The sequence below is a fragment of the Lytechinus variegatus genome, chromosome 11 (genome assembly GCF_018143015.1).
Source record: "Lytechinus variegatus isolate NC3 chromosome 11, Lvar_3.0, whole genome shotgun sequence".
Lineage (NCBI taxonomy): Eukaryota > Metazoa > Echinodermata > Echinoidea > Temnopleuroida > Toxopneustidae > Lytechinus > Lytechinus variegatus.
The window spans coordinates 13,601,334-13,626,349 of NC_054750.1; the positions used below are offsets into that span (position 1 = coordinate 13,601,334).

Consider the following 25,016-nt stretch of genomic DNA (forward strand, 5'->3'; position numbering starts at 1 on the left):
TAATTCAAAATACAAATTCTACATCAAACATTTCTTTTTCCTGTTAAGGACATGACACAAACTACCAATTTGAATTACATATTTTTTATCCCATTTTATACATTTTTACATTATACTAAGGTAAGTCTTCACCGGAATGTAGGGACAGTTAATTTCTGGTTACCAGTAAATAAGAAACAAAAAATATATTTTGGTTATTTAATTCAACAAATTTAACTTTGCTAAACACAATGTCATGTTAACGTTGTGTACATTTTCTATGACAAAAATGGAATTTCCATTTGAGATTAAGAATGAAATGGAATTACAGGTTTTCAGAAACAGAATTAAGACCATTTTTTAAAACCGAAAATCATTGTTCCTAGAAGTGTAATATTCCCTGATCTGGCTAATTCATCAGATCTGCAATAGCAGGCTAGAGCGCAAACTACATCCTAGTGGAGACACCCCTATTGAACATAATGGTTATAAAGCATGCCACAAAAATTAATGTTTATTTAAAGGAGGTACACTTAGGCACCTACATGTAACTAAAAAAAAGGTGTTGCCTCTTTTCCGCATGAATCACGCAAGCATCTCTTCATCAGCTATCTTCACATTTCATCATGGAAAAACCAAACAATGCTGCGAGAAAGACACAGCAAGATACCCTGATATAAAGGCATTCCAACAGTCCCCATTGTTTTGGCTAAAGATGTAATGTGAGGATAAACGATGAAAGGGCACTTGCAGGATTTGTGCAGGAAAGATGCAGCTCTGACTTTTTGTAAGGTGCATTATCCTGTATATATTTCAGTATAAAGAGTGAACAATAAAGTCTCATTCACTCAAGCATTAAAAAAAATGTATTTTACATTGATAATGAAGGAAGAGTATATTTAAGCAAGTGTATAATATGGGGTCACAAAGACTATAGATTATACTACACTTTATATCATGTGCTGATTGGTGATATACATATATCCACATGGCTGGCAAGGGTACAGTATGGTGTATATATATGTCTTGACATTGCTTTATATTATAAAGCAATGTCAAGATACGCTGTAAGTACTTACATCGTATGCCTGAGAAGCATTATATATTACATAATGATCCAATGGTTAAAGCATATGAAGGAATTCAAGGGAATATAAATGATGTGTATTGATTAAAGTGACAACGCATTTTATGCTAATGATCATTTTCCACCAATATGTAGATGTAATACAAAACAATAATGTTTCATAGCAGAAAATATAAGTTCCCTCTCAATTTCAACAAAAATGTATTGAGCAAAATAAATTGACAGCAGTGTTTTAACACTTACTGACTATTTTTGGGGTAAATGAAATCGATCCTTTAAGTCATGCATAAGTGAGCACAAATTAGAACAAAAATTGGAACTTATCAAAGTTCACAGAAGACATTTTTTATATCCTATGTCATGAATAGATTTAGCAGTCCTTGTCACATACTTTAAAGTGAGGTAACTCAACCAGGAAATTAGCATAATTCTAACATAAGATAACTATTAACATATTATGGTAGCAAATTTTGTTGTTTGTCAATCTGGAAAGATTAATTCCCAAGTCAGCTGGGCTGGATATTGGACATTTCCCTAAAATTGTATTTATCAACCCATACAAAATAATTGTCCAGAAAAATGCAACTGAGTCTATGATAAACAAGTACAGCACCTAACATTGAACAGAAAATAAAAGGATTTGAAAAAAATGAAAATATGAAAATACCTCTCGTGACTTCTAAAAATGACTAATTTGCCATTATCAAAATCTCAATCATGTACCCAGCAGATTAAACTCATTTTTTTAAAAGTTGGTCAATACAAAATATGAAAAAAACCTCTGACCAAGTTGCTTTTGCTCGTCTTTATAAAAAAAGTTAATACCAATATGATTTTGGGGTAATTTACTTTTGCATGTCTAGTTTTGATGATCTTAGAGAAACATTTGAATGAGAATATGAGAGTATAATGTTTTTGCTCTGATTTTACATATACTGCAATACATGCATTACATTATTAGAAAATAGTAGACATTTATCCACCATGCAATTTTAAACCCTTTGCATCCAAGTCCTGCTAGGGTGCCTTCCTTGTAATCCAGAGTTCAATACATTTGATTTAATACATGTAAATTCATTCAATCCATAATATGGGTTGAGAGTGGCAAATGTAGAATAATGCCTAGGTAAAGAACAAAGCAACCATGCACCATTTTGAGCAAAAATGCTTGCTGAATCAAAGCAAAACTAATATTATGTACACTGTATCATGTATTTTGTAAATTCCATAGTATGTAAAACTACAATGATCACAGCTGACGTGAATGCTAAATGGGATATGAATTGAGGATATTCTGTAAATAGACCTTAACATACCCAAAACAATTTAATCATTTGATTTCACAGATATCAAGCAGTTTGTGTTATCATTATCATGGGTTGATACAGATTGATGAAGAATGTCAATTTGTCTATATTTTCACAGATGAAATTATCCACTGAATTATGATATTCTTATGCTATATGTATTAATATGGTATCTCTTGACAAGAAGTGAAACAAATGTGTTTGTCTAGTGTACTGAGTATCTATGTGTGTCTGCTCACAGTGAATGGTTCCTATATCAATGAAACACTCCAATCGCAAAACAAGGTCTAAACTGGAACTGAGCACCAAATAAATGATGGAAAATGCATGTTATATGTCCCACTCTAAATGTGCATGGATTATGCAATACATATGAACCACTCAAAACAGTGTCTGTCACAATAAGACATCTTACTAACTTGGTCATTGGACGAAGGTTTTTTCTAGAGAACGAAAGAAACACATAAATAACAAAAAATCAAATGATACAAAATAATCAACAGAAAATTGAAAGGACACTAACAGTAACAATAATGAGGAAATGTAATTTCCCTTTAAGTCATAAATCATAAGGAAAGAAACAAAACAAACAAAATAAAACTCATTTAAAAATATAAGCTGCTCCCTGCCCTGTGAAATTTTTGCTCAGCGACTGACGTACAGAGGATTCAAGAACAGGGCTCCGTAACACAAAGGTCTGCGATGAATTGCAAATATGAAAGAACCGCACTGATTGGTCCCTGGTCAGTATTTTAAACCTAATGCTCATGTAACATTGATATTGATTGGTCAGTTCATTTATCAATTGATCGCTAATCTTTGTGTTACGGACCCCAGGAGTAATGTATTGTCAAATGACAAAGAAAATCAACGATATCTTTGTTGGAAATAGGTGAACTAGAACAGCTGCAGTTTTCTTCTAAATTCAGAGCTAACAAAAAATTGCAAGTGTAACATTTACCCTGAATCAAGGGCTGAACTGCTGTCTTGGTTTAATAATAAAAAAAAAAAAAGACTTGCTCCACCTCTCCTTGATTCCTCCTTACATCATTGAGCAAAAAATCCACATTATCATGGTCCTGTAAAACAAAGCTTAGTGCCTGATCATAAGTTCGATTTTTATTCTTGATTACATTGATAGTCAGTGTAACCAATCATTCAATGGATCATTTCCTGTTAGATACTACTGGAATAATTCACCATAGAAGTCGTATTAGAAAGTTTATGAGCTAAATCAGTACGGAACAACCCTTAAAAGATGTGAAATAAAGTAATAAAATGTTGGTAAATAAAGAAAAAAAGAATAATCTCGTTAAATCAATCATGTTTATAATCCTCAGTTTATTTCCTTGTCAACATGAAGACTAGAAAATGTGTTTTTTTTTCAGGTATCTACAAGACAATTGAAATTGTGTACGACTTGATCCATTTGTAATCTGATTTTTTTTTGTTTAAATAATGCTATATTATTTGATATGATCATTTCAACCTTTAAAGCCTTAATGATCAAAGGTCTGAATAGTGATATGAACACTGAAATTGAAATTCCACTTGGGGATAACTCAAGTCCAAATCATAATGTCATCATCATCTGCTGCAATTTGGCTTACAGAGGCAGGCAGTACAATGGCTTGCATTAAAACAAAGCTTGCATCACAAAACTTGAATTTTATTATTCCTAGCATTGTTGCAATCTCTAAAATAGTTCATTTGACTTCTTTGAAATATCATGATGTAATTTAATAAAAAATTGAATATCATATCATGTAGGAAAATGGCCTATAAAACTTGTAATTCCCATAGACTTTGTACAGGAACCACCATTACTTCCAGAAGACAAAGAGTTGACATGATATGTATGCAAAAAGAAAAGGAAGGTGTCACAGATAGTGCCATTAGATTTAAAGTGAATAGTAGTTTGTGTTTTATGCTCAACATTCAGAGGTTTCCTTCACATAACAACAGTATCTACTGGTACTAGCTACATCACATCAGGAGTGCAATTCAAACACTACTACAGTCTTTTCACATTTAGACAATTAGTGAAAACCATATCTTTTATAAAACATTAACACATTTGATTGTTGTTTGAAGGTTTGCATGGTGGCATGTACAATTGCAGATGTGGTTTACGGTACACCATGTGGAGTGTTATAGAAAAAGTGGATAGGAGAAAAGAAATGGATAGGCGAGAAAGTGGAGATTTGAGAGTAGAGTAATCTTTCTTGAATTTGGGGGAAAAACAGACTAAAAATACTGGGAAAAGGGCAACATTTGGCGATCGTGAGTATCAAAGACAATTTTCAAAAGGAATGAGAAGACTAAGTGTACTTACATCGGGGGAAAGCATGAAGTAGTTGGATGGCGGTTTCTCTAATGACACTGGAAGGTTGTAATCACCAGTTTGGAGTCGACCATCTCGCAACAAAGGAAGCCACTATACATGGTTGAAAAGAAAATCAGTTTACAATCACATGATGGCTATTGTGGCCAAATAGTGATAGACCACTAATAATACCACTAACAAATAACCTCATATTTTACCTAGGGTAGCCACTTCACTTCTGAAAAGTGTTCTCCCGGCGGGCCCTGCTGAACATGATTGTGTTATTATTACCATAGCTTAGTACTTCAGCACCACTAGCTCGCTTTACAGACCAATGCCACATTATTGTATAAAAAAAAACAGTCCCTCTAAAACTGGTCATATATTATTAACCAAACTTCAAGTTTTATATCCAAAAGTTTAATGACCGACTAGTTCAAATAATAAATTAAAAATTGTATGCCATGCAATACCATACAAATTGTATTAATATGCGCATTTGAATGGTGCCAGCCTTCGTTCACACTGCGTTTGTACACAAAATGTTATGAAAAATAATAGGGATGTCAAATAAAATCAAATCAATAATTCTCATTATTGCTCCAATCACATTTCCTCCCCAATGTCTGCAAGGAGAGTATAAAATACATTTTATAGATTTGTAAACAATACAAACAGGAAGAAAGCTAGTACAAAAATGATAATAATGGCTGTTTACGACTCGCCGTACAGCCATCGTAGGGGAAATGTGACTGCGCCATAAGATATAAACTCACCGAATAACCAATAGGAGTCTCGACAGGGGCAATGTCCTGTTTCCGTTGGCAAGAGATATGGTAGAACGTGAAGAGAATATGATGCTGATCTCTGAGGTCTGCTGGCAAACGGATCTTGATCTCTTCATAGAAGTCAGGTGACTTGTTGTGGTAGCACACAGAGGTGTAGGCTTGACGACCGTACTCTGGGCTGCTGGACTTGCCATAGATACACTGCCATGATTGAATCGAAAACTAGGTTTTATTGTTTGATCAGATAATGCAGCCCCGGATTCTCTGGATTGAATTTGAATTATATTCAAGTGATTTAAAAATGAATTATATCAAACACAAACTGAAAACATGTTTAACCCTATCTAGGCCGGGGTATTTTGGGAGTTCATATGGCCGGGGGGGGGGCCTCCCAGGCCCCCCCCCAAGATCTCGGCCGTCGACCGCGCGATTGCGCCGAAAAATTGGCATGCGGGTTGCCTGGGACATAATCTACAAGATTGTATAGTAATTTATTTCATGCGAATCGCTATTAAGTGATTATGCTAATTTATGCGTAATTAGTATGCGAAATCATACTTTTTCCTCTTACTCCCTAAATAAAGCTCCAAATGTACTAATTTTTGGTATAGAAACTCTTTGTGGTGTTCTTAGCAAGTGTACATGGAAAAAATTGCGATATCAAATCATTTTCTTATGTATTTTATTGTTTTTTGCAATTTCTTATGTATTTCTATGTTTTTTGACCTTTTGTTTTTCATTGTTTTTTCAATGAAATTTGTTGGGGACTCTTCTGTGATCATAAAAAGCATAAAATAAATACATTTAGACCAGCAAAACTAAAAATAATCATACATTTATGAATTTTGGTTGAAAACACAATTTGCATTGACTTTGTACACGAAATCACGTTTTTGAGCAATTTTCGGTCTGACATGCACTTACATAATGTTGCGTAATTTCGGAACCACGTACCCGGGTGACGCAAAGTTGATCTCAAAAATTGCGCAAGACTTGGAAGTAAAAAGTCAGTGAGCAGCGAGGTCAAAAAATTTCGCGCAGCGAAAATATTGCGCGATTCGTTGAGGGGGGGCCTCCGAGGCCCCCCCTGGCCTAGATAGGGTTAATAGAAGAAAAACATGAAAATGTATCATACATAAATGTAACTTACAAAAAACAAACAACATATTTTATGACAGGAATCATAGATAAGTCTTTCAAAACATTGTTGACTAAAAATCGGAACACTAATAACTTCAATATCAGCTTCACAGCATCAATAGCATCATAATGATTACAATGGGATATAAAAGAGCTATAAACCTTCATTAACATCATCACCAGGGTGTGAGTAGTCACAAATAAAAAGATCTGAAAAAAGCTGAAGAGTACTGAAAAAGTCTGAAATAGAAAGAGTTCCAATACTTTTTGTACAGAGGAAAGCCAAACATAAGCTGAAATTGAGCTGGAAGGAAAATCTGAACTCTCACACCCCTGCATCACCTCCACCACCACCACAAACCACCACCACTGGCACCACCACAACCAACACTACCATCACCACCACCACCACCTCCGCCACCATCACCACCATCACCACCATCACCACCACCACCACCACCATCACCACCACCACCACAACCACCACTACCACCATCCCCTTCATTATCATCATTCCTACCATTACCATCAGCAACATCATCATCATAATCAAAGTGTTTGTTTTGTAAATCACCATCAAATACACAATTCTTTAGACAAAAAGACCTCATTACATACCTCAATTCCACTTCCAAAGTCATCTCCTGCTAGGAACTGAATCTTGACAGTAATATTCCTTGCTGAACCACCACGGTTAGAGAAGTTCAAAGAGCGAGGGTACAGGTACAAGATGTTCCTGGTAAGACAATACAGGAACATAGGTATTAGGGCTGCACAACATGACGATAACATTGTGACAATGAAACTTTCAATGAATAGATGGCATTGGGTCCATGATATATATATCCCTTTCATGTTATCAAAAACAATTGTTGTTTAGTGTTTTAGACTAGGAATCTACCTTCAAGTGCTATAAAACCCGGACATTTCCTAAATCATCCAATTCCAACTCAACAGGGTTCAAGGCAAGGGACATTAAAATGCCATCCCTAAACAATATTTTCCCTCAGCAAAACATTGGATAGGACTGTGAAGTATTACAGACTTCAAAACTGATTCGCAAATTACTCATGCATCCAATCAAAGCTTATTAAATGATTAGGACCTGTGTTGTAGATTATACTGAAACAACAAAGGCCAAAATCATGGGTTTATATTTCATTCTCATCATGCATTTCTACATCAATCGCTGTCATTTTTTTTTACATTCTCTAATCCAATCCTGTTAGATTGTTTCTTTTCCTTAAAAAAAAAGTGATAAAAACTGACCTATAAACACTGTGTGGCACGTACACCTCTCTGGCAGGAAACTCTTGAATCTCTTTAGTGGGTCTCGTCCTGTTGTCTGGGAATGGTTTGACCTGGTAAAGGTCAGGGGTCAAACAGTAGGCGGGGTGGTCTACTACTGGAGATATATCAAGCTTGAGAGAACCTGAAAAGAAAAGTAAGACACATTCACTAAGGTCAAAGGTCAAATTATTTTCAGGTCAGGGGTCAAACAGTAGGCAGGGTGGGGAGATATCAAGCTTGAAGGGACCTGAAGCACAAAGTGGTGCTACTTGTCTCACCAAACCTGAACACTTACATTTCTCACATCATTCCTGAACAAGGCTTTATACAAGGGGCTAATAGAACTTATTTGATCAATTACTTACCTCTGATACACTTAAGTCTCTTCAGGACAGTAGTGGGTCTCTTGAGATCTGCTAGAAACTTGTACAGATCTACATCACTCAGCTTATCCCCTTCCTGCAAAAGATAAATAGAAGGATCTTTCTTTTCAAATATTTTATATTCTAAATACCATTCAATCTAATACCTGAGTTAAGCCAACCCATTAAAGTTCATTGACCCTAAATGACCTTCGACCTTGGTCATGTGACATGAAACTCAGGCAGGATTTTCAGTAATACTTGATTAACCTTATGGCCAAGTTTCATGAACGATGTCCATATACTTTCTAAGTTATGCTGTCATTTCAAAAACTTAACCTTAGGTTAAGATTTGGTGTTGACGCTGCCGCCAACGTCGGAAAAGCGGCACCTATAGTGTCACTCTGCTATGCAGGTGAGACAAAAATGTTACAAAACACCTGAAACTGTAAGGTCGACAATTTAGGTGTAGTCCCATACATGCTGATCTGTGTGCTGGAAAGGTGACCATCCGAAACATGAAGTTAATTTGTTATCATTTTGTTAATTCTAATGCTTTGCACTTGCAAAGCTATGATGATGGCATCGGGACAAATTCATCCCCATAAAGATAAATAGATCGCCCCTTAACTTCTCCAAATGGAATGCTTTGGAGTGACCATCATTTCTAGAGTCACCCCTAAAGATCTGCTACAAACTCACCATTCAAGAGAATATTCAACACCTCTATAATCAACATTTTACAAATGGCAAAATGATTATATTTGAATTTACTACATAATTTCAAAATGGTAGCCCTGAAAATGAAAGAGGTAGCCCTAAATAATCAGTAATCACCCCGTTGTGGACAGAGAATATCCCCCAAGAATTAAACCTCCCATCCTGAGCCATTTCAAACACAAATCAAGTGAAAAAGAAATGAAATAAAATGTAATCTAACCTGTTTGAAGAAGCTTGATACAGTGATGGTAACAGGATGAAATGTCTCTAGGTTGCTGATATCATCTTCCACCTTGTAGAAGCTTCTTCTCTCAGATCCATTGCGCTTCAAAGAAGAAGAGCTCGTCTCGCCTCGTCGGGGAAGGGAGCCGTATTGACCCGGTTCGCCCACAGTGCTCTTTTTACGTCCCATCTCCAAACTATTCGACTTTTTATCTATGATGAAAGTAAAATTAAAGTTGTAGAGAAAAATCGTGATTATTTAAGAATTTACCCTTTTTTTTACATTATACTGTATATACAGGGGCATCATAGCAAAATTGTTTACATCAGAAGCTTACGAGAAAAGAACCAATATTAAAGATTGAAAAAATAAACATCTGAAACATATCTGTTCCATATCTGTTCCACTGAGGCAAAAAATTGACTTAGAAGAGGTATATAACACATGTTTTGGATTACCTCGTCTTTGACTTTGGCAATTATTTGACTTATGGAAGGCTGACTAGGCAGAGTCACCTGTATATCAGGCTTGGAGAGTGGGAATAACTCATACAACGAAGGACAGGTAAGTAAATGTTCATCAACAATTTTTTTCTATGGGGCAAGGCCTTAGGAAAACATATTTTATTGACTATAGACAGTTCAGCCTTGCAAAAAATAAGAATTATCTTTAAGTCTTGGGCACCAATGGACCAATCATTTGTTTAGAATACCATATGATAAAAATATACAATACCCAGTTCAGCATCTGAGTTCCTGTCTAGACTACTAGCACCATTGATGATATTCATGAGATGAATGGCTGTCCAAGCCAAGGGCATTCGGTACACTCCAAGCTTCTCACAGAAATATGCAGCAGTTGATTTGATCTTCTCCATGTGCTGTGAATTGAACATAAGTACATATTATCAATTCATTTCTCAATGCTACTATTCAAATAGGTTCAAGGTGGGTAATTCATGATCTGTTTAGAAGTTACGTGTGACTTTACGCACAATTTTACATTTGATTGATGACCCTTTCTTGTGTTACATGTAAATGATATATCGTCAAGTCTTTTACGTATGGCTCAGAGCACTGGAAATGCCCCCTAATTCTAACAGTGTAAAAGTTTATACAGTTTTACACAGTGTTTTACAAAGCAACTACATGTATCTATTCCATTCATACCTTTACCATTTGACTATTTCAGTCTTTGATGTATGGCTCAGCACACTCTGAAATGTCACATAAGTTTTAATTGTCTATAAAACAGGGTACAAGGTATTATATAGGGTATTACCTGTCTGTGGTCTGAGTCTTTGATGTACATCTTGGCACAATTTGAAATCTTACATTGAAATATGGCTCGGCACACTAAAATTTCACAAAAGTTTTAAGTGTCTGGAAGGGTCCAAGGTCATAAAAAGATACCTGTAAAGTAATCATCTATTCTATTCACACCCCATAACCTTTGGGTTGTCTTAGTCTTGATGTATGGTTCGGCACACTCTGAAATGTCACGTAAGTTCTTAGTGTCTAAAAGGATATATGATTGTAAACAGAGTTTTATAAAGAAACCGCCTATTCCATTCACCCCTAATTACCTTTGGGTTGTCTGAGTCTTTGATGTATGGCTCAGCGCACTCTGAAATGTCACCTTGCTGAAGAATCTTCTCAAGTTTGATGACGATGTAGACATCGTTGGAAGGGTAGGTAAGGGAGAATATTGCACCTCTAGCTTGGCTGGATACATCAGGGAATCCTAGCTTCCCCTTCACCATCGCCTTGATGTGATCAGGCATCATGTCAAAGTAGAAGTTCTCAGAGATCTGCGGGTGTTTCAAAATTAAAAATGAAATCTAATCGAGTGATGCAGAGAAAATTGCACCTCCATAGAAATCTTATGATTTTCTGTACGATGTGGTTTCATGCAGTTTTACTATGTTTGTTTGTTCCAACATTTTTTAATTCATTTTACGTGTTGTATGAAATACTTTGTGTATATTTTGGTATTGTCTCAGTTTTATCTGTTTTGTAATGTCACAGACTCGCTGAAAAACAGTCTGTTCTGACTGAATGTGAGTTAGCATATCATGATCAAACAAATAAAATACAATACATGAAGTTTGAAATAATAATAATAATGATATGAAAATAGACTAGTCTTGTACAGTGCATATGATGTTATCATCTACATAGAGTGCTTCAGCGATGCAATTTTAGTCTGCATCAATTGCCTGTGCAGTATCAGAGCATATCCCTAAAAAGGACCGAAATCCGACGAATATCCCATAGGCTCCTGTACAAAATTTGCCATTGAATACAAGACCGTATTCAACAGTCTAGTGCGCATGCACGAATGCGTGAATCATGCAATGCATACAACAATGAAAGCAATGTGATGTGCAGCATAGAGCACAATTATGTTAGATGATGTCATAATAAACTACATGCAAGTCGCATGTCAACAACCAAATTTGATCCTAAGAAGTGATAATGGCATAAAGTGATAAGTGATGTGACTTGTTCAATCAAATTTCTCTCTCTTTTTTTTGGGGGGGGGTGGGATAGATGATAATTACATTGGATGGCTTTATTTCATGGAATACCAGAAATATTCCATTCATTAAGGCAAATATTCCACTCATCTGCAATTCATAGAGTATTTGCCCAAACTCTTGGAAGTATTTCTTGTATTCCATTCTGAGCCATCCACAAAGATGCCAAGTTCAAAGACCAGCTATGCGTGAGATTTTCTGTGAATCTGAGTGAGATCACAGACATTGTGTACAATGTATATGGGGATAGGCTGTGATAGTTGCGCGAGACAGAGATTTGAGGGGATGAACAAGAGTCCAAAATGCTTGAGTCTCACGCATAATGCGTGAGACTTGGTAGCTCTGCATCCAACATAATATAAATATCGCCTGGTACATCTAATGGACTCTGGATATTGCATGTCGTAGAGTAGCAATACAATGATGAGTTACCTTCTTCTTTTCTCTTGCGTCATACAGGGCCATGGAGGCAAAGATTGGTTCAAAATCTGGTTCCAATCTGAAATGAAGGTCAAATCAAACTAATGAAATGCATTATATTCATTGAACTGCACTGACATCCATTTATATCATAAAGTAAACCAAGGATGTGTAGAGACTCTGAATCTTAAGGTTGTTTATTTACTATCAACATTGTTTTACACCAGACGATAGATAGAAAAATGCTCCACATACATATATTGCAGTAAACATTCTGAAAAGTATATGGATAAGGGCTATTCTACGGTTACTCACGTTACATTTGGAGACACCTTGACTCATACTTGGAGCTGTAACTCCATTATTATTGATAGGAACTAAACATCTCCTAATCACAACAAAGTACACAGTCTGACTATCCTTTGTATAAAAACAAAACTTGGGAAATTCTATTATGCTCCTGGCAAATCTTTGGAATGTGTCGGTTACTCACGTTACATGATTTGGACCAACCTGTGGAATTGACCATAACACAATTAAAAACACAAGAATACTTTTAATTCTAAACATTTAAAAGAAACAATTAATAGAAAACAGAAGCTGGGTTTTTTTTACCCATAGAGCTTTATGCCTGACATATATCTTCTACCTCAAGTCCTTTGGAAAACATGTGTTATTATACAAATAATGCATGCAGACGAGTGCGTTAGTGGAAATGCAGAGCACGCGAGGTTTCTTTAGATAGATGCCGCACTGTGCACGAGCCGCTTGCGGCGAGTGCCCAGTGTGCATCATCTGAAGAAACCGAGCTTTCTCTGCATTTACTTTAACGCACGACAGAGCGAGTGCATTATTTGTTTTATAAAATAGCAACACAAAAACAAATTTTAAAAAAGTTACAGAACAGTTTAGTTGGACTTCTACCGCACTGGTTTGCTCGAGCGTGCAATATCAATTTTCGTTGCGCATTTTTTGCACTGCCATGCAGTGCACCAAAAAAGTTGGATGTCATGTGACGCGTATTGGCCAATCACGATGCTTAAAATTACAGAACTGTTTTATAAACTGAAATAACACTATGGGTTCAGTGGGTAAATAGTAAATAAAGTGCAGTATCAAACAGGTTGAAAGATGTAGCCAATGACATATATTATAAAAATAATGCACGTAAGCATGTGCATGCAGGGCCAAATAATAAACGATGTGCGAGAAGAGCCAATGGATATACCGCACCGAGGTCCACAGGACCGAGTGCGGTACCGGGTATATCCATTTGGCGAGACGAGCACAGAGTTCATTATTTCGGTCCTCTATACACTAGAATGCGTGCACTGTTTGTTTTATACAACCCTTCTCCTCCCCCGTGTTACTGAGTTGCCCCGAGTGCTATATTTGATCTAAATTCCAGATAATTCCAGACTATCCTGCACTCTGACGTCAGAGTGCAGGATAGTGCGTTTTGAATGCAATAGTGCAATTCGCTGAAGATTCGCAGATTACAGAACATTCTTGGGAGTTGTATAAACATGTATGTGTATGCCACTCAGATGCTTCCATTTTAATGCACCCTACAAGTACTGCATTTTGGATGCATCACTATGCTTTATGGATGCATCATTTTACCCCCAGCACATAGACTTGGAGACGCCATCTGAAATATGATCGTTCAACGAGAAGGGGATGGTAAGGATTGTCGTGTGTATACTAATACATACACATTGGATATGCTTGTGATGCAGTGATTTGAGAGCATATGTAGCCATTTTGTCTTTGCCATCCGAGGAAAATTTATGAGAATTTAAGAAGCTATCCGCTACAAATTCATATTGATGCCCAATTTTGTAAAACAAAAAATGCACAATATACGCAAAAGCACATTGTAAATGTGGATAATTTCATGGAATAGCCTCACATTTTTGAGGTCACAGGTATTAAATGTCTGGGCCAGTATTCAATTTGATACTTAAGTCTGAATTTTAAGTACTTTACTCAGTATTTTGTTTTAGTAAAATACTTATCCATCTTTAGTATTCAATGCAAAGTATTTTGCTTACCGTAAATCTAGGTCAGCCACCTACCAGATTCAAGTCTGGCTTGTGTGCAGTTTCCAAATGTGAGAGGCGCAGTCATACATTCTGCGCACAGATGGATTTATACATTGCGAATTATTTGGCTCAAACTTTATGACGTCACAATGGTTCTTAGTATACTTTAAGCACTTTGCTTCGCCAAGTAAAATGCGAAGTAAAATCAATACTTTCCATTGAATATCGGCCCTGGTTACCATCACCTACAGCCTGTTGACTACACTAAAAACAAATCATCACTGTGTTCTTATCGAGTCTTCAGATTTGTGATCTTACTTGAGCTGCAAGCATTTGATGAGAAGCCTGTATCCAAAGTGTTCCGATGGGATAGGTGGAAGCGTTTTTCTCTCTATTGCATCATTCTAAAAACATGAAAAAAAATCATGATACATTATCAGCATAGTTATTATCACCATCAGCATCCTCTTCCACCTCACCATCATAATCATCATCATCATTAGCACAGTGATTCAGTTTGCTTTTCTCCTCCAAGGCACAGGTGAAGCCAAACAAATAATAAAAACCATCATAATTATCATCTTCATCACCATCATCATCATCATCATCATCATCATAATGAAGATCACCATCATCATCATCACGATCATCATCATCTTCATCATCATCATCATCATAATCAACATAAACCATCATCTTCTTCATCACCATCATCATCATCATAATCATCAGCATCAGCATCATCTTCATCATCATCATTTTCATCACAATCATTGTCATCAACATCATCATTATCATCATCATCCTCATCAAGATTATCAATATCATAATTCTATTCCAACAGATGTTAGCATTCTCACTGTACAGTACTAATAATATGACAAACCTCATCTGGTGGAGGGTAGAAGCTGAAGATGTCATTCTCTCGGTTTCTATTCCGAACCTCTTCATTCATAGCATCCTGCTGCTCAATAGGGATGTGATCAAGGAGACGAGGAAGGAGGGCATCACATTCACTCTGATCCAAGTCAAAGATACTAGAAGCCCATGATCCCCTTGGAGTGGTATCCAGATGGATGGATGTACGTTTCCTCTCGTTTGTGGGCTATATCACAGAGGAGATATCATCAAATACTATTATCATCATTATCATTATTGTTGTTATTATTATTATTATAATTAGCATTATTATTATATAATCAAAGAAGTCATAATGAGGAAGCTTTTCATCATTTCAATCTATTATTTTTATTACTATTAGATAATTAACGAAGTAATGATGAGGAAGCTTTTCATCATTTCAATCTAACATTGATACTTAGACTGTAACTAAACCTTCTATTGACTGCTAACTGCAGAGAACACATACAATAAAGATTAAAAAGGCAGCAGGAAGAGCAAGAAGGTATATGCAATGTGCCATTACTATAGCAACTCAATAGCCAACACATTTTGTCTGCCAACCTTTTCAAACTTTGTGTGGCGAGGGGATAACTGAATTACAAATATAATGCTGCCAAGACCAAATCATAACGGGGTTAAGATTTCCACAAAGCTGCACCAGCAAATATCAAATTCTCCCCCAACCACTTCAAAAATTGTCCTTAAACATTCTATGATATTTGTAATGTCTGTTAAATATTCATTTTCAGTCAATGATTTTACAATGTTTCCCACTATTCCTCACATATACATATTGTTACGGGAAAAGAACGATAATTTCATTATTACCCCGGGTATTATTATAAATGCCTACCGTTGTACATTCTTCATTCTCTTCTTCATCGACCTCATAGACCTTGTCACTGCTGATAGCCAGACTCCTCTGTCTCAGTTTCATGATATTGCCTTGGTGAGACATAGCATTCTCCTTGTACTTGCGATCTACCACTGACCAGTCACATGTGTACCATTTCAGGCAGTCACGCACCTGCAGACTCACGTTCTCAGCCCTACGGTCAATCAAAAAAATTACCATTTTAGCGATATGTGGTCAGGTGACCACTGACCAGTCACATGTATACCATTTCAGGCAGTCACGCACCTGCAGACTCACGTTCTCAGCCCTACGGTCAATGGAAAAATTACCATTTTAGCGATATGTGGTCAGGTGGGTGTTTCATAAAGCTGTTCATTGGTAGAGAGCGACTTTACGGATGACTGGTGATCCTTCCTTGTGGTAAATGAGATACACATTTTCATAGGTGTTGATTCAGTTCCTCAGAAAGGGTACCAGTCGTTTGGAATGTAAAGTCTCTCTTAAGTTATAAATGGCTTGATGAAAAACCCACCTGAAATTGATTGACATTGTGCTGCTCTCAACCCAGGCTTTGCTGGTAAAATTATCAATGATACAATACTCAAAACGTATTAAAGAATGCAAAATTGTCAGTATAACAGTTGCTTTTTCCATAATGTAGCTTTTATTCTGTGGTTTCAGCTGTATATTCATAATGATATCTTGTTCTTGTATTTTGTGCTTTCGTCTATATTCACGATCATATAATGTTCTTGTATAAATATACAAGAACATAATTATAAATATTTTGTGTGTTAAACTATATTCATGATCATATCATCTTCATGTATGGTATATTTTGTGTTTTCAGCTTTAATATGTTCTTGTATATTTTGTGTTTTCAGCTATATCCATGATCATATTTATAGGTTCTCGCATATTTTGTGCTTTCATCTATATTCATGATCATATAATGTTCTTGTATAAATATACAAGAACATAATTATAAACATTTTGTGTGTTAAACTATATTCATGATCATATCATCTTCATGTACGGTATATTTATTGTTTTCAGCTTTAATATGTTCTTGTTTATTTTGTGTTTTCATCTATATTCTCGATCAAATAATGTTCTTGTATAAATATACAAGTACATAATTATAGATATTTTGTGTTTTAAGCTATATTCATGATCATATCTTCATGCATATTTTGTGATTTCAGCTTTAATATGTTCTTGTACATTTTGTGTTTTCAGCTTTATTCATGATCATATTAGGTTCTTGCATATTTTGTGCTTTCAGCTTTATATCCATGATCATACTATGTTCCTTTGTATTTTGCGCTTTCATTATCAAATGTTCTTGTATATTTCTCTTAGAACTTCCCAGTATAAAACTGATATCTGTGTAATCTAAAGACCAAACAAAGAATCTTGAACGACTTACTCTGGGCCTGGGTGAGGTTGTCTGGTCGTTCTCATCTCTCTGGATATAGCCATAACCCTGACATCATCTTCAGGATACTCCAGGAGCTGCTTGAGGGGATCCAGCTCCATGGCTCCTTTACTCTGCTGTATGTACTCTTCATAGTCTAATGGATCCAGGATCTCTGACAGAGGTATCTGGAACAAACCAATCACACAGTTTCTACTGACCCACTCTAACCAATGCATCATTTGTATACTGACCCATGGCTAGCCATGCATCTGGTAAATTTGCCATGAATGAGTTCATGTAATTACGGGACGCACGGCAAATTTACCGGATGCATGGCCAGCCATACATCAGTCATTACTTATGCATGTTACCCATCCTGTAATAAACAACTTATTGTCTGTTCTGTCAAATTTCAAGAAGACAGTGTGATGACACCGGAGCCTGGAGAGAGTTTCAAAAAGCCTTTATTTATTCAGTGTTTTTCATTGATTTTTGTGCATCTAATTGGCTAAAAACATATCTGACAGTGATGAAGAAGAAGTTTATGAAACACCCCCCTTTGTGTTAAGTGCACCTTAATTTGAATTTAAATGAACCTGAACAAGTGATCAAACTTACTCCACCAGGTCCTAGACCACCTGCAAAACGTGCTACATCTTTACTGGAATAATGTGACGAAACCTGACGTCGTATATCCGCTGCATGCTGAGACCTAAAAAGAAAGAATTGCATTCATTACGTATCAATCGACATAAATCAATGTCAAAGGGAAAGCAGTTGGGGAGAGTGAGTGCTTCCGTAACACACATTACCAATGAACCTGTTCTTACCAGACCAATGTCGCGTAGATCCCTCGATCCACATGTAATACCCATGTAAACAACGCAAATACAATGGCGTCGACCCTTGAACCGCTTACGTATTACGTACTTCCGGTTAGCGATGCCGTTCTGAAGATTAATTTATAGATAAAAATTATTATTTTACAAATAATAAAATATAATACGTGATTATAAATAATTAGCAGTATTATGTCAATTATTTATTGCGTAAGAAATTTTAATATTTGTGAAATAATATTTTTTATCTATAAATTGTTCTTCAAAAAGGCATTGCGTATCGGAAGTACGTAATACATAAGCGGTTCAAGGGTCGACGCCATTGTATTTTCGTTGTTTACATGGGTATTAGTACATGTGGATCAAGTCTACGCAACATCGGTCTGGTAAGAAACCTTTATTTTTCTTTTTTTTCCTGTTTTTTTAAACCTTCCTACGCATTAGGTGTAGGAAGGTGTGGAGATAAATTAAATCACGACCAATTACATGATTTTTAATGAAAAAGATGGATTTCCATCATCATGGAGTCCTCAAGACAAGGCTAATGCAAGAACCGGTATTTTACAATTCACGATATTCATCGGCCAATTGAAGTTTTTTTTTTTAATTGGCACTCCTCATGATATCGTCGCCCTCTCTTATACACGTCTTGTAAATAGGCTACGAACAAAGATGGAAATATGGCAACAAGATCATCGGTGAGTATCTGCTCATCTTCTTAGTTAAATGATTTTTCTTAATATTTGTATTATTTTTTGTTTAAGAAAAATGTTATAAGTGCCTAATGGGGGGGAAATGAAATTCTTTTCAATTTACAAAATTGTGTGATAAGCAAGTTAAACGAATCAAGTATTTTGGAGCAACATTGTTGTCTCCAAATACTCTCCTTTATGTGGGCCTATGCTTTGCCGTACCAGGCTTCATGGGGAGTAAGCCTACGTATAGTAGAAATAATTTTACTCCCCAGAACAGCCTCCAGGCTACGTCTGTGTACTAGGAGAAATTTAAATAAAAAATTTTAAAATTTAAAAAAACTCCTCGAAACAGACGGGTGCAAGCTAGCTGTCTAGGAAAAGAAGTGAAACTTTGTGTTAAGTAAGATAGAATATTAGTTTTAATTGGGCATTATCGTGATATTGGGAACCACCGTTCACTTCATACAGCAGCGCTTTATTCAGTCACACGCACGGTTCCCTAATTCCACCTCCATTCACTTTGTACACAAGTGCGCGTACACAAATCGACGAGTGGTTCCCAAAACCATGATTTGGCCTTTGTTTTTAAAGATCGTGATGTTGCATGAATTTTATAGTCCCCCCATAAAATCCCACCTTTGTCCAGGGTGACCAGATTTCACAAAGTGAAATACGGGACAATCGAAAAAGCACGCTGTACGAGCGGATCGACCGCGAGCCAGGTCTTAATAAAAAAAAAGATCAACAAAGAATGCTACACATAGTAATAGACTCGTAAGAAAATATAAAGAATAAGAAGGGAGAATGAACGAAAGAATAAAGGAAAGAAAGAAGAGGAAAGAAAGCAGATGAATTGAGAAAAAGAAAGTAAAAATGAAGGGGAAAATGAAGGAAAAAATAAAAGAAAGTTAGAATAAAAGAAAGATGAAAGAAAGAATAAAAGAGAGAAAAATGTTTCCGTCATTCTTTTAAATGAATAAAGAAAAAGAAAGGAAGGGGAAATGAAGAAATGTCTGAAAAAAATGGAGAAAGGAAAAAAGAAAGTAAGAACAAGGAGGAAGAAAGAAAGGGAAAAAAAGGGAGGAAGGAATGAAGGAAGGGAAAGAAATAAGAATAAGGGAAAGGAGGGAAAGATAAAAGAAAGAATGAAAGAAAGGATAAAAGGGGAGGAAAGAATGAAGGGAGGAGAAAATAAAGAAAATAATGTAAGGAGAGAAAGAATGAAAAGAAAAAGGAGAGGAAGGGACACGGAAGCAAAGAAAAGTTCAAGGAGAGAAAGAATGAAGCCTTTTGAAGGAAATAAAAAAAATCAAAAGAAGGAAAAAAACAGAGAATGGAAAGAAAGACAAGAAATAGAGATAGATGGAACAAAAAAGGGCAAGCAGGAAGGATGAAGAAAGGTTACAGAAATACGGGACAAATATAATAGGCGTCCTGGGAAGGGTTCGTCGGTACGCCGGGACAAAGGAGCAAAATACGGGACGATCCTGGGAAATACGGGACATCTTGGGCCGATTGCACGAAAGGGTCTTTCCAAGGACCGTCTTTTGTGTCGCCCATCTTTTATGATATGCGCTATAAAGTAATGTTGTAAGTTTGAGCAATTACGGGATCGGAGTTCGGTTCGGAAGTTTTGCTCCTAAAATCGGAATCGGTTCGGATATCGGATCGGAAGATATTCAAAAACAAAAAAATCATTAAAATGTGTATGTGGCCGGCGCGTGGACAAATGCGGCACGCTACACTGATGGCAGAATTTGTTTTGATCTCCGACAAAAGCGGAGGAAGATGATGAGTTGTTTTGATCTCCGACATAATCGGAGGAAGGAAAATAAGAAAATGACGTTCCAGCGCGCGACACTACCGCCGATCAACGATAGGCCTCTTCTCTACAACATCGTGGTGATGGCGGAGGTAATCGTAAACTCTTAAAGGTCGCATGACCTCCCGAAAAAGACGCATTATTATCCAGAGTTGTTTACCATGATATTCACCTTCTCTACAACATCATAGTGATGGCGGAGGTAATCGTAATCTCATATAAAGGTCGCAGGACCTCCCGAAAAAGACGCATTATTATCAAGAGTTGTTTACCGTGATATTCACCTTCTTTGGGAGGTCATGCGACCTTTAAGAGTTTACGATTACCTCCGCAATCACTACGATGTTGTAGAGAAGGTGAATATCACGGTAAACAACTCTTGATAATAATGCGTCTTTTTCGGGAGGTCATGCGACCTTTTTGAGATTACGATTACCTCCGCCATCACTACGATGTTGTAGAGAAGGTGAATATCATGGTAAACAACTCTAGATAATAATGCGTCTTTTTTGGGAGGTCATGCGACCTTTAAGAGTTTACGATTACCTCCGCCATCACTACGATGTTGTAGAGAAGGTGAATATCACGGTAAACAACTCTTGATAATAATGCGTCTTTTTCGGGAGGTCATGCGACCTTTAAGAGTTTACGATTACCTCCGCCATCACTACGATGTTGTAGAGAAGGTGAATATCACGGTAAACGCATTATCATCCAGAGTTGTTTACCATGATATTCACCTTCTCTACAACATCGTAGTGATGGCGGAGGTAATCGTAATCTCATAAAGGTCGCATGACCTCCCAAAGAAGGTGAATATCACGGTAAACAACTCTTGATGATAATGCGTCTTTTTCGGGAGGTCCTGCGACCTTTATATGACATTACGATTACCTCCGCCATCACTATGATGTTGTAGAGGTGAATATCATGGTAAACTAAAAAGACGCATTATTATCCAGAGTTGTTTACCATGATATTCACCTTCTCTACAACATCGTAGTGATGGCGGAGGTAATCGTAAACTCTTAAAGGTCGCATGACCTCCCAAAAAAGACGCATTATTATCAAGAGTTGTTTACCGTGATATTCACCTTCTCTACAACATCGTAGTGATGGCGGAGTTAATCGTAAACTCTTAAAGGTCGCATGACCTCCCGAAAAAGACGCATTATTATCCAGATTGGTTAACCATGATATTCACTTTCTCTACAACATCGTGAGGTAATCGTTATCTCATAAAGGTCGCATGACCTCCCGAAAAAGACGCATTATTATCCAGAGTTGTTCACCATGATATTTACCTTCTCTACAACATCGTAGTGATAGCGGAGGTAATCGTAAACTCTTAGAGGACGTATAGTCATATAGTCGTAAATATTACCGCGCATGTCAGCGTGTTCAACTAAATCTTATTTGCCTCTGCACAAAGAAGAATTGTACAGGAAACCCGCGCATGCGCAGTACGATCGTTCGATCGCCAGCGTAGTGCGTGACGTCATGTTTCATTCACAAATCTTGAGCTGTGATCTCATTGGGTGTTTTGGCTCTCATTTGCATATTTTCCCATAATACAAAACCTATGTAGTGCGAGAAGATTCTCTGCGAACCAGCGATCAACCTCATACTAAACACGACATATTTCCTTCAAGATTTCGAGTTGAAAATCTCATTTTCTTCGTACGGTGTAGCTACATTACCTAGGAAAATCTGATGATATTTTGCGGACTTCTCGTCATTTGGTAAGTCATATTTTTGAAGATATTTACCGTCGAGAAGTGAAAATCGCATGACTGTGTTCGTTGTTTACTGTGTATCAATGTGTGCAAAGTATATGTGAGCGACATGTGTATGTACAGAGCGACATAGTGAAAACTGTCTCCACCGATGTTGATTTTGTGGACTGCTTTGCGGTGGTGTTAGTGCTAGTCCGCATTTGGTGTATATAAAGCATGGGAGCGGTGCGTTGCGATCGGGCTTCGCTCGGGTGTTCGTGAACGGCCGTGGAATGTGTGTGTGTGGAGCTCGGCCATGCGGCCTTGGGGCGTGAATGTAATATGAGTGGCAGCTGCAGCTGTTGTTTTGTATGCCTCTGAAATCGAAGCTCTCTCTTTGTTCAGGGCGAATGTAGTGTTTATGTTTTAGGAATATAAGTTTGGGCATTTGTTGGAACTTTGATACTGATGTGATACTGATCTAACTTCTAAACTGGACACTGATTTTAGTTTTTTTTTCGGTAAGGCCAGGGAAAATCAATGGAATTGACATTTAACATCAACAATTACAGACCCTATAGAAATAGTGGAAATTAAATTGAAAAAATAATGCAATTTACAATCAATGAAGTGTGGAAGTGTACCAAATTTATATGGATGGAGATTGGTTTTGATTTTGTTACCTTCAGTATTTTTTTTTACAAAAATCATAAATATTTTCCTGCTCTGTTCTTTTTCTTATCTATTTTTTTTTAATCTTTGAATGACCAATTATGACATTAGCAATAAATCAAACTCAAAAGTTCAAACTATGGTCTATTTCATTGTATAATCTACAGCATAAATCCAAAGATGACTGACTGACACTGGTTGAAATACTGTTGTTCACAAGACCCAAAGGACAAAGGTTGAGAGCTACAAGTTCATATCACATTCTACTCAAGAAGGTGAAAGATTTGGGGATCACTAAAACAAGACCGTCGGATATAGAAACAATTTTATTTTATGAGATAATCTTTCAACTTTATTTTACTTACTATTGTAGAAGAGAAAAAATCTTTAAAAATTATGAATATGATGCTGAGAAGAGTAAAACCATTTTCTGTCAACAATGATGCACTGTAAAAATACTATTATGTATTGTCATAATATTCTTGTGATTTATTTGTAATTAATATGTTGTTTCACTGTTGTAAATAATTCAAACAACGTTGTTTAATATGTGAATTGAATATTAGTTTAAACATTTTAAACAAGTGTTTAAGAACTTTATAAACAACAAAGTTTAAACTCTTGTATTTAATTATCAATAAATAAAGCATGGTTGTTTCAGATTTTAAACAATTGTTTTAAAATGTTTTAGTATACAGCATTGTTTAAATTATTTTAACATATATATATATATTCAATAAATTATTATGCATTAAATCTGCCTTTACTAAGAGTTTCCAGTTCAGTATGAATTATAAAAAAACATGGAATTCTTGAAGGACATTCACTTTCACGGAATACATGCAAAACACTGTTATAACTAAAAACTATCATGGTAAGTAAAATGAAGATCATCATAATAAATTAAAGCCAAACTGTAAAGTGTAAGCCAACCCCTATATCATGATTTCTTTTAATAAAGATTTAACAATTTGCAACGGCAACAACTATATTATTTTATGTCATTATAATACCCCAGTCACATTTCCCCTACGGCGGCCTTACGGCAAGTCGAAAACAGCAGTTTAGAAATATTTTTTTATCTGTTTATACATGGTTTGAATAAAAATGAATAAAACGGCAACGGCTGTTTTCAACTCACCGTACAACCGGCGTAGAGCAAATGTGAATACTACACTAATTAAGGCCGTGCATCAAAATTTGTAGAACATCTTTTCATGGAAAACTGGAAAAGATTGATATGAAGTCCAACAAAGTTACTTAAAGCCAGATTTATTCACATATTGATCAATAAATTTACCACATACTTTCTACATCTTTTGATATTGTGATTTAATTTTCCGAATGCGTGTTTTGGTTCTGTCAACCATTGTTTTTCACGTCTTTGACAGACTTGTACCTCGGTCATATTTTTGCCGCACGTCGAGTCGAAAACAACATTATTATTCATTTTTATACATGTACAAACCACAAATGTAGCTGGTACAAAAACAATATTAAACCGACTGTTTTCGACTCGCCGTACGGCCGCCGTAGAGCAAATGTGACCGATATATAAGGACCATAGCCCCTTGGTCCCGTCCGTGAAGTCCTAAGATTAATTGTTCTGAGGCTTCCAAATAATTAATGGACATCTGCATTCATTAGACGGGGTCCCAAACCTCTCTGTATAAATTGAATATTTTTAATTTTCGGATAAATTATAACTTTCATAATTAATAGCTGTCTGTTAAAGTTTATAATTCGTATCCAATTAGTTCATTTTCAACATGAATTATCAGTATTTTCATTTGTATCAGGGGCGGATCCAGGATTTTTTTAAAGGAGGGGGCACGTTTACCCGTGGAAAATTTTTACAAGCAAAAAAA

At 36.3% G+C, this 25,016-nt stretch overlaps 1 protein-coding gene across 2 annotated transcripts in view; it reads right to left on the reverse strand.

Annotated features, from left to right (window-relative positions):
- Positions 1-25,016, reverse strand: part of LOC121423974 (dedicator of cytokinesis protein 7-like) — a 68,201-nt gene that overhangs the window by 29,319 nt on the left and 13,866 nt on the right. Inside the window, exons 2-16 of one of the 2 annotated variants that reach the window (XM_041619530.1) lie at positions 18,024-18,117; positions 17,415-17,590; positions 16,251-16,292; positions 15,983-16,136; positions 15,113-15,331; positions 14,545-14,630; positions 12,194-12,260; positions 10,808-11,032; positions 9,958-10,102; positions 9,220-9,434; positions 8,283-8,376; positions 7,897-8,059; positions 7,246-7,363; positions 5,476-5,688; positions 4,709-4,810 (exon numbers count right to left, since the gene is read on the reverse strand). In XM_041619530.1, coding sequence (XP_041475464.1) covers positions 4,709-4,810; positions 5,476-5,688; positions 7,246-7,363; positions 7,897-8,059; positions 8,283-8,376; positions 9,220-9,434; positions 9,958-10,102; positions 10,808-11,032; positions 12,194-12,260; positions 14,545-14,630; positions 15,113-15,331; positions 15,983-16,136; positions 16,251-16,292; positions 17,415-17,590; positions 18,024-18,117 — 2,113 coding nt within the window. Of the gene's footprint in view, positions 1-4,708; positions 4,811-5,475; positions 5,689-7,245; positions 7,364-7,896; positions 8,060-8,282; positions 8,377-9,219; positions 9,435-9,957; positions 10,103-10,807; positions 11,033-12,193; positions 12,261-14,544; positions 14,631-15,112; positions 15,332-15,982; positions 16,179-16,250; positions 16,293-17,414; positions 17,591-18,023; positions 18,118-25,016 lie in introns of both variants that reach the window. The other variant, XM_041619529.1, reaches the window with a different exon arrangement.